The sequence below is a fragment of the Thamnophis elegans genome, chromosome 2 (assembly GCF_009769535.1).
Source record: "Thamnophis elegans isolate rThaEle1 chromosome 2, rThaEle1.pri, whole genome shotgun sequence".
Lineage (NCBI taxonomy): Eukaryota > Metazoa > Chordata > Lepidosauria > Squamata > Colubridae > Thamnophis > Thamnophis elegans.
Genome location: NC_045542.1, coordinates 18,778,014 through 18,787,918, shown reverse-complemented (window position 1 = coordinate 18,787,918; position 9,905 = coordinate 18,778,014). Strand labels below are relative to the sequence as shown.

Genomic DNA, 9,905 nt, shown 5'->3' with positions numbered 1-9,905 from the left:
CATTTGTGAGTTTTGCCCCATTTTCTGACTTTTCTTGCCATATTTCTTAAGTGAATCACTGCAGTTGTTAGTTAATAACAGTTATTAAGTGAATCTAGGTATTTTCATTGATCTTGACTGTCAGAAAGGGATCACATGATTCTGCAACCGTCATAAATACGAGTCAATTGTCAAGCTTCTGAATGTAAATCACATGACCATGGGGATGCTGCAGCAGTCATAAGTGTGAAAAATGGCCATAGGTCATTCCCCCCACCCCCCAGTCTTGTAGAATTTTGATTGCTAGGGTCATCTGAGAACAAAATGTGGGCATTCTCACAAAATGGCTACCATGATAGGAGTAGCTAGTTGCAGAACTGTTTAACCAGAGCATGCTAATGTGTAAACTACAATTTACAAGTCAGATTAGCTGGAGTCATGCTACATGCTCAGTCCAAAGAAACAAACCTCTTATTAGTACATTGTGCAAATTCACCATACCAGAACTAGAAAAAAGCTTAACACAATCCACTCACAACCTGCACCATTATTTTATTATGTTATCTTAGAAATAAGTGGTACCTAAGTGTGCTCTTATACAGGCAAAATACTCCAATAAGCTGTACAGGGAAGCCTAGACCTTAATGATAACTACACTTGTTACTAACCTCATCCCCAACATTTCAGAATCTAGTCTTACCCGTTCTGCTTCCTGATGTTCCTTCCCTTCCAAAGTTTTCTGGATATTTGCAGATGCTTTTTGCTGGAAGCCAAAGAAGATAAAAATTATTAAATGAGCCACACCTCTCAACTTTTTAACATCTCTTACACCATGCTTGTATGATCTCCAAATCAGATTATGCTTATTGACAAAAAGGGAAAACAATAGCACCAGATGCTAAAAGTATTAAAATACAGCTAATTTCTGGAAGTGGAGAAAGGGAGCATGCACTCCTTGCAAAGCACCATCCATAAAAGGAATACTATGGTGTCACAATATTAAGGTAAAAGGCAGAGACAAAGGACTGGTGTGTGATTGTAGCAATAACATTTTTTGGGAAGGAGGGTTGAACTTGCAATACAAGCTACAAAGGAATGATTATCATGGTTAATAAGCCATAGGTGGAAGGATTCAAGTTATGGCTAGAGCACTTCAGAAATTCATACAAGGATTTGATTCTCTGGTGGAAGCCTAGAATCTAAAGGATGCTTGTGGAGACCCAAATAATAATAATTTATTAAATGTATATGTTGCCCGATTCCCAGGGATTCTGGGAAATGTATAAATTGTTTAAAACAAGACAAAGAACAAACAACAAAATAAAAATAGCAGGGTGACAAACTGGGTAGAAGGAAAGGAAAACAACCTGGGTTAAAAGGAAACTTCAGTGATCCTCATACTAAAGCTCTGGGTGAAGAACCTTCAAAACACCAGCAGGGTAGGGGCCGTTTGTATTTTCCAGAACTTAGTTGCTGTTACAGAGAAGGTTTGTTTCCAGGATTCCAATAGATGGCATTGCTTAACTGAAGGAACCAGGAATGTGCCAGCCCAACCAGATCAGATTGGCCAAGCAGATATTGTGGGAGACAGGTGAACACCACCACCCCCCGAGTACCTAGACCCTATATCACAAAATGTTATCCGGTTAACAAATTTTACCTTTGGCTTCAGTGGGAAGTCTTCAAACTGGAAAACAGGAGAAGGGAACCACAGAAAGACCAGAAAGAGGCAGGAATAGTAGTTAGGTGCTACAGCAGAGGAAGGATTTTGCAACCTAAGAGTATCTAAACCATATTGCCCAACAAAGGAGGAGGAGGAAGAGGAGAAGGAGAAGGACACAACAGCTACAGAAGAGATTTACTAATATGTTGAGTTGCTACAGTTCATTTAATGACTATTCAAAGTTATGTGTTAATCTCAAATATTTACGACAGTCCTGAAATTACGAATATTGCAGCACCCTGGCAGTCATTCACCCTTACGAACACTGCAGAAGCACTGCAACATTCAATATCCCTTTTCCCCCCTCCCCCGCCCACTCCCTACAATTGCTTCCCCTCTCCCATCCTGCTGTGCCAGACTCACTTTGCCTTGCAAAAATCTGTCTCCTTTCTGCTGCAGTTTCTTTGAGAGCAGAGTGATTTTGCTTCCAGCATCCAATCAGCTTGCTAATGTTTTTCGCGCACCGAAAGTGAAATGTTTTGGGGGCCGTGATCACATGAGACCTCAGGCCACCATTCTATGCTAAAGTGAATGAGTGCCTAAAGTCACACAAGATCATGGCGCCCAGAAGCTTCCAGTCTCTGCGCAAAACATTTGCAAGCTGACAGGACGCTTTGAGGCAGCAAAATCCCACTGCCTGAAAGCATCCCGTCGGCTTGCAAATGTTTTGCAAGGAGACTGGAAGCTTCTGGACGCCATGATTTTGTGTGGCATAGAAGCTGTAAAGGAGACAGCTTGCTAGATCTCCTCAAGATAAGTGACCTGGCACAGCAGGATAGTGGGAGGGAGGCAATTGTGGGGAGCATGAGGTATTCTCAGTGGGTCGTGGTAGTCTTTGGTAGTCTTAAGCAGGTGGTCTGTTCCATCAGCCTTCCCCACCTGAGATAGCTCATGTGCATGTGCACTTAACAACTGCACATGCGAATGTGGGTGAAAGCAGGGAATTTTCATGTTCATTTTACGTGATTCACTCCAATGAATCCTCAGGTTACGAATGTATCCCAACTGTTTTAAGGAGCCTCAGAAGAGGTGTAGAGATGTCTCTCTCTCTGTCAAAGGCTTCCAAAGGAGTCTGGACAAATCAGTTCATTCCACCCTTTCTTACCTGTCCTCCACCGAAACGCTTCCTCAAGTTCTCAATTTGTTCAGCCTCCAACTTTTGGAACAAAGGAGTCACCTGGAATGAAATGTAGAAGACCATGAAAAATCTGGTGAGGGGGGGTTTGCTTTGTGGCCTAATTACAGACATAAAAGGCTATATGCATTCTATAGGTTTATTATCGGAGCGCTGCATCCGGTATCCTAAGTTCCCAACAGAGTCACTTCTGTCTGTGTAACAAGCTAGTGTTTAATATTAAACTATTAAGATTAATGTTAAACAATTTATATAAATTCTATTTCACAGTATCACATATTTGCCCAGATTAAAAATTACTGGATACCGCTGAGACCTGGGGAGGGGGATGGATTTAAATCAGGGATCTCCAAACTCCTCAGCTCATCAATCCCTTCTTAAGGTTTCAGAATGTTCATCACCCCCAACTAGGCCTAGTGGTTAAGGCAGCAGGATAGATAGCAGGAGACCATGAGTTCAAATTCCATCTTAGGTGTGAAAGCCAGCTGGGTTACCTGGGGGGAGGGTCACCTTGGGGAGGAGGAAGGTGTGTTGGGTATGTTCTTGCTTTGAGCTATTTGTAGAAATAATAAATGCGGGATACAAATAAATAAATATGAAAGCAATTTAATAAATAATGTTTTATCTAATACTATTGTGATAAAAACATTGACCCCTTTAATAATCCCCTTGACCCTCAGGCTCAATACTGACCACTCTGGAGAGCCCTGATAGCTACATTGAGCAATGGAAGAAACTTCGAGATTATGAAATTAACTTATACAAATAGTTTTAAAGTTTTCTTTGTGGGTTGGCTGCCTAGAATATACAGAAGTTATTTTCCTCATTTGTTTCCACCATGATCCAGATCAATAGTTTTTAGGAACAATAAAAGGAAAGAAGCTCACTTGTAATAGAAAAAGTATAATGTGTTCTGACCGAGGCTTCCCAAGAGCATGAAACAAACTCCTTGTCCTGACAAAAAAACCCTTTTATTAATTTACTGTAAATTCTATTCATTCACATCCAGCGAAGTCTTTCAAGGGAGGATTTACAGTCACAGACTTGGAGAGCTGCCAGGCCAATACCTGCAAAACTTGGCAAGGAGTCTCGGAGAGTCACGAAACCAAATTAAGTGAACTAATTGTTTCCTGCAAACTCCACTCCCCTTTCACTTCTCTTTTATTTCCTCTGGGAGGGGCCATTTGTCATCCACCTGTGGCCTTACTTCCAAGTCGACCCCTATTTTTTAGCTGTTCCCTTTGTGGCAACTCTGTGCAGGTGCACACTGGGAACAGGCTTCAGCTGTTTGTCTACCTCATTGATGTCTGACTCTGAAGGCAGCTGATAACTGGCATACAGCTCTGGCCCCCTCTTTGCCTCCAACACAGAGCCCTCATCAGAGCCTTCCCCAGACTCCATGGCCCATGTTTTTCCCCAATCTCCTCACAGTCTGAATCTACTGCTATGTCCGCTAGCCGCTGGCGGGCCACAACATGATATCTATATATCTGTGTCTGTGTGTCTGTGTGTCTGTCTATTATCTATCTATCTATCTATCTATCTATCTATCTATCTATCTATCTATCTATCTATCTATCTATCTATCTATCTATCATTTATCTATCATCTTTATTTCTTACATGAATCCTGACTGCATCTAAGCTGGTATTATTTATTCTTTTTTTCAGGTATTTGGGAAAACTGGTCCTTAGCATGGCATCCATCACCTACTACATGGCTTCCATCCCACAACACTTACTGTGCCAATTTGATGTCCAGCCGGCAAGGTGCAGACGAAGTCATTGGTCACAACATTAAAGCTGGATGCAATACACAGTTGGTCCTGGATTGTAGCACTCACATTGGGCATGTAAGGTTGCAACACAACTGATAACAAGCTTGCAATGTTTATAGCCACCCCTATCACGGTGCTTGCCCGTTTTCTAGGAAGAAGAAGAAAAATATCTCTAAGAAGTAAAAAAACCAACAAAGCCAAAAAAATGGTGCAACAACCAATAGACATCACTAAAGATTTGGTCTAGAAGTCCTTAGCCATGAAACCTGGCTGGGTGATCTTGGAACAGTCACTCTCTCTGTTGTTGTGTGAAAATTAGGAGAAGGAAAATATGTTGAATATGTTCGTTGCCTTGAGTTATTTGTAAAAATAATCAGGTAGGATACAAAAAAAAAATCAATAAATAAATATCTGAAAATAAAACCCAGCTCACAAGAATAAAGGCAGAGAAAAGCCAATGCATTTTTCTCCCCCATACCACTAACCTAATTCAAATAAGCTGTATCCCAAAGTTGGAAGGAGGATTCCCTTAGTTAGTTCTGCTTGAAGCAGACCATCCCAAAATAGCATTTGCCCAGGATCAGACACTCACTTATCTGCAACACTGCCTTTGATGCATTTCCAGGGCTCATTGACCTGAAGGTACTGGTTGCCATGGCGAGCAATATTCAAGATGCTGCGTAAGGCATCACGAATCCTATGAGAGAGAGAGAAAAAAAACAAGAGATTAGTTGTTAAAGTAGCAGAGGAAAGGAACAAAATGGAAGTTTATTTCCTGTTGCTGAGAAATAGCTGGCAAAACTGAGCAGCTGTCCCATGCAAACATGCAGGGAACCTTCCAGTAAAATCTGTTGGGCTTCTTTCAAATTCTCAAGCAGTCACTTAGAACATGTTGTTTTGAACATTTTTGGGCAGGCAAACTAATAAATAATATGCAAATTAATCATAATCTCATCTGAAGTTTTCAAGATTATGAAACCAGCATCCACAAACATTTAGATATTCAGGTATTGCTACTTCACACATTCAAAGCCAATTTGGGACAATCTATAGCTCAGATGACCTCCCACAAACAGAGAGGATGGAAACAAGTCTATAACCACTGAGTTATTCATGCATATCTTTCAGGAAAGGTTTTGTCTAAGCTACAGATTACACAGCTCCTAAAATTACTGGCAGACGCTAGATTTCCAGGACGTACTTGACCTTCTCCAACAACTGGTTGTATTGCCGCAGCTCCAAAGTGATGTGAGCCAACAAGCGCTTATCATCCTGGGTTAAGTCCATTGTAGGGACGCAACCCCCGAAGAATTTGCACACAAAAGTCCCCGCTCTGAAAAAGGAAACAAAGACAAGAGAAAGCACTAAGAGGATACATGAAAGTTTGGTACATTAGAAGTTTATAGAAAGCTAGATTCATTCTTATCTTTTATTTCCAACTATCACAATCTACTCATCTGGCCAACTCCTGGACAGTCCAATAATGAAAGATGTCTACGCATAGATGACTTAATCCATTGGTTACTTGACACTTTGCCTAACCCACATTATGTAGGTCACAGCTATGGGCCTCTCACCCTAGAAGACCCCGGAAAAGGGATTTACTATAAACAGAGATTTAAGTAGTATGGAACTCCAGAGCAAAATGCTTCCTCCCTCCCGCCCCCTGCCCCCTCCCCACTTTTTTCCCCCCGTGCCTCCAGCTAGTAAATTCTTGCACTAGCCAAAGTAAGTTTTCTTTTTCCTCTTTGGGACTGATCATTTGAGTCTTCATTTCTCCTTTTCATCCTCAACACATTAAATTTAGACAAACAATGATGTCTAAATGTAAATCCTTTGAACAACACAATGATTGCTGAATATCTCTGGAGCTTCTCAGTAATCCAAGTTATTATTGTCCCAAACATGCTTTTTAAAGGAGCAACTGGACTTTCTGGTTTCCCTTTGAAGACATTTCACTTCTCATCCAAGAAGTTTCTTCAGTACTGACTGACTTTAGTTGAAACGAAACGTCTTCAAATATTAACCAAAATGTCCAGTTGCCTCTTGAAAAAGCACCTTTGGGACGATTGCTGTTTTGCAAAATTGTCTCTCAAAATTTTTAAAGAATGCCCTAAATTTTATAACGTCACTACATCCCCTGAGATTTCAACAATCTCATACAAGAACACCAAACTATCACACAATACAGCTTTGCCCCCAAATGATTGCTAGTATGTCTTCTTTTTAGGGAATAGTTTCGTGTTATTCATTTTATTGACCGACATAAAATTCTGTCCATCTATGTGAGATGTTGATGTTTCTCAGAATTAAAGAACCACGTGGGTCATTGCACACAAGATATGAAAGGAGCCCAAAAAAAATTACTGACCTGAAGACACAGTGAAAGGATGGAAAAAAATAATCCTCATTTACACGCACAGAGTCTTTTCAATTTCAACCTTCTTCCTACTCTGCTGCTTCACTCCTCATCCTAACTCTAGGTCGGCCTTTGCAGTTAGCTAGTAAATAGTTTGCCTGAATCTGGTGGTTTTTTAAAATACTGCTCCTGAGCTCACCCTGTAACCAAAGCAAAGCTACCACATTGATGTATTGAATTCACACTATGGACGCATTCTTCTCTTGCCCAGATTTACCTATTGATAAAATTGCCAAGGGTGTTCAGCAGCTCTGAGTTGTTTTTGGTCATGAGATCATTCCAAGAGAAGGCACTGTCTTGGCTCTCTGGCCGCAAGTAGAGCAGATAAAAGCGCCAGATGTCTGCAGGAATGCCGGTGTCCTTGGCCATATCGCCAAAAACTCCCACGCCACGGCTTTTGGAGAATTTGCCATCCTCATAGTTCAAATATTCTACAGAAACAAAAGAGGGTGAAGTTAAGAACTCCATCAGGGTTTCTCTGTTGAAGAAAGAGAATGTGATTGGTTAACTTTTGGTTCTAAGGAACCCAACAAGACTAGAAGGCTAGAAGCCAGGAAAAAAAAAAGAGGCTTGTGGTTAATTCTCTCCTCCAGAAATTACCTGTTGCAATTAGATGGTTGACCAGAGTATAATTATCACCAGTGCCCAGCAATGTGCAAGGAAATACAACACTGTGGAAGGGAACATTATCCTTGGCCATGAAGTTATAAAGCTGAATCTGAAGGGAAAGAAGAAAGAATGAAAACATGATGTTAAGAGCCAAGGTGGTGTAGTGATTAAAGTGCAGTACTGAAGGCTACTTCTGCTGCCTGTCGGCTGCCTGCAATTTGGCAGTTTAAATCCCACCAGGCTCAAGGTTGACTCAACCTTCCATCCTTCCAAGGTGGGTAAAATGAGGACCCAGATTGCTGGGGGCAATAGGCTGACTCTATAAAATGCTTAGAGAGGGCTATAAAGCGGTATATAAGTCTAAGCACCATTGCTATTGCTGTAAGGCACACTTCTACCTCGACCTTCTGACAACTCCCTTTCATTCTTTGTAGACTCAAATAACTAATGATTGTGATATTAACATGATTAATTTGCTAGGGTGAATTGAAGAACTTAAGAAGAATTTTGGTTCTTAAGTAGTGAGTGTGTTTAATACTCAGAAGAACTTATGTACTGGAAGGATGGAAGATTTGCAAAAGTTCATTTATTTCAGTAATGCAACTTAAAAGGTGAAATTAATATATGAGATAGACCCATTACATGCAAAGCAGGATAGTTCAAGCCATGATTTGTCATGATTATGATGATTATGGCTTACAGCTCATGAAAACCCCAAATCCACAATCTCAAAAAATTAGCATATTACATGCAATCGATAAAACAAGGATTGTACATAGAACCTCTGAACCTCTGAAAAGTATAAGCATGCATATGTACTCAGCACTTGGTTTGGGCCCCTTTTGCAGCAATTACTGCCTCAATGCGGTGTGGCATGGAAGCTATCAGCCTGTGGCACTGCTGAAGTGTTATGGAAGACCAGAATGCTTCCATAACGGCCTTCAGCTCTTCTGCATTGTTCGGTCTCATGTCTCTCATCTTTCTCTTGGCAATGCCCCCTAGATTCTCTATGGGGTTCAGGTCAGGAGAGTTTGCTGGCCAATCAAGCACAGTAATCTCACGATCATTGAACCAGGTTTTGGTGCTTTTGGCAGTGTGGACAAGTGCCAAGTCCTGCTGGAAAATGAAGTCAGCATCCCCATAAAGCTCATCTGCGGAAGGAAGCATGAAGTGCTCCAAAATCTCCTGGTAGACGGCTGCGTTAACCATGGACTTAATGAAGCACAGTGGACCAACACCAGCAGATGACATGGCTCCCCAAATCAACACAGACTGTGGAAACTTCACACTGGACTTCAAGCATCTTGCAGTGTGTGCCTCTCCATACTCTGGGTCCTTGGTTTCCAAATGAGATGCAAAAGTTGCTCTCATCAGAAAAGGACTTTGGACCACTGAGCAACAGACCTGGTCTATTTTTCTTTAGCCCAGGTAAGACGCTTCTGACATTTGTTGTTCAGGAGTGGCTTGACAAGAGGAATACGACATTTGAAGCCCATGTCCAGGATCCGTCTGTATGTGGTGGCTCTTGATGCACTCCAGCCTCAGTCCACTCCTTGTGAAAGTCCCCAACATTTTTGAATGGCCTTTTCCTGACAATCCTCTCCAGGCTGCGGTCATCTCTGCTGCTTGTGCACCCTTTTCTTCCACACTTTTCCCTTCCACGTAACTTTCTATTAATGTTCTTTGATACAGCACTTTGAGAACATCCAACTTCTTTTGCAATTATCTTTTGAGACTTTCCCTCCTTATGGAGGGTGTCAATGATGGTTTTCTGCACAACTGTCAGGCCAGCAGTCTTTCCAATGATTGTGGCTCCTACTGAACCAGACTGAGAGACCATTTAAAGGCTCAGGAACCCTTTTCAGGTGTTATGGCTTAATTAGCTGATTAAAGTGGGACACTTTGAGCCTAGAATATTGCACCTTTTCACAATATTCTAATTTTCTGAGATTGTGGATTTGGGGTTTTCATGAGCTGTAAGCCATAACCATCACAATTATGACAAATCACGGCTTGAACTATCTTGCTTTGCATGTAATGAGTCTATCTCATATATTAATTTCACCTTTTAAGTTGCATTACTGAAATAAATGAACTTTTGCACGATATTCTAATTTTTTGAGTTTCACCTGTATAAATGAATGCAGAAAATTTCATAACTATGTATTCTTTCGTATTATGAATAAAAAGATAAAGTCTTATAAATATTGTAAAGATGTATTCAAAACATTATACTATAAATATATATTATGTTACAAAGAAA

The 9,905-nt window shown here is 40.9% G+C and overlaps 1 protein-coding gene across 1 annotated transcript in view; it reads right to left on the bottom strand.

The window, feature by feature from the left end:
• Window positions 1-9,905, bottom strand: part of MARS1 (methionyl-tRNA synthetase 1) — a 29,284-nt gene that overhangs the window by 871 nt on the left and 18,508 nt on the right. The window contains exons 14-20 of the mRNA XM_032209918.1: window positions 7,634-7,751; window positions 7,251-7,464; window positions 5,816-5,947; window positions 5,207-5,311; window positions 4,579-4,762; window positions 2,808-2,879; window positions 680-742 (exon numbers count right to left, since the gene is read on the bottom strand). Of these exons, the coding sequence (XP_032065809.1) occupies window positions 680-742; window positions 2,808-2,879; window positions 4,579-4,762; window positions 5,207-5,311; window positions 5,816-5,947; window positions 7,251-7,464; window positions 7,634-7,751 (888 nt within the window). The remainder of the gene's footprint in view (window positions 1-679; window positions 743-2,807; window positions 2,880-4,578; window positions 4,763-5,206; window positions 5,312-5,815; window positions 5,948-7,250; window positions 7,465-7,633; window positions 7,752-9,905) is intronic.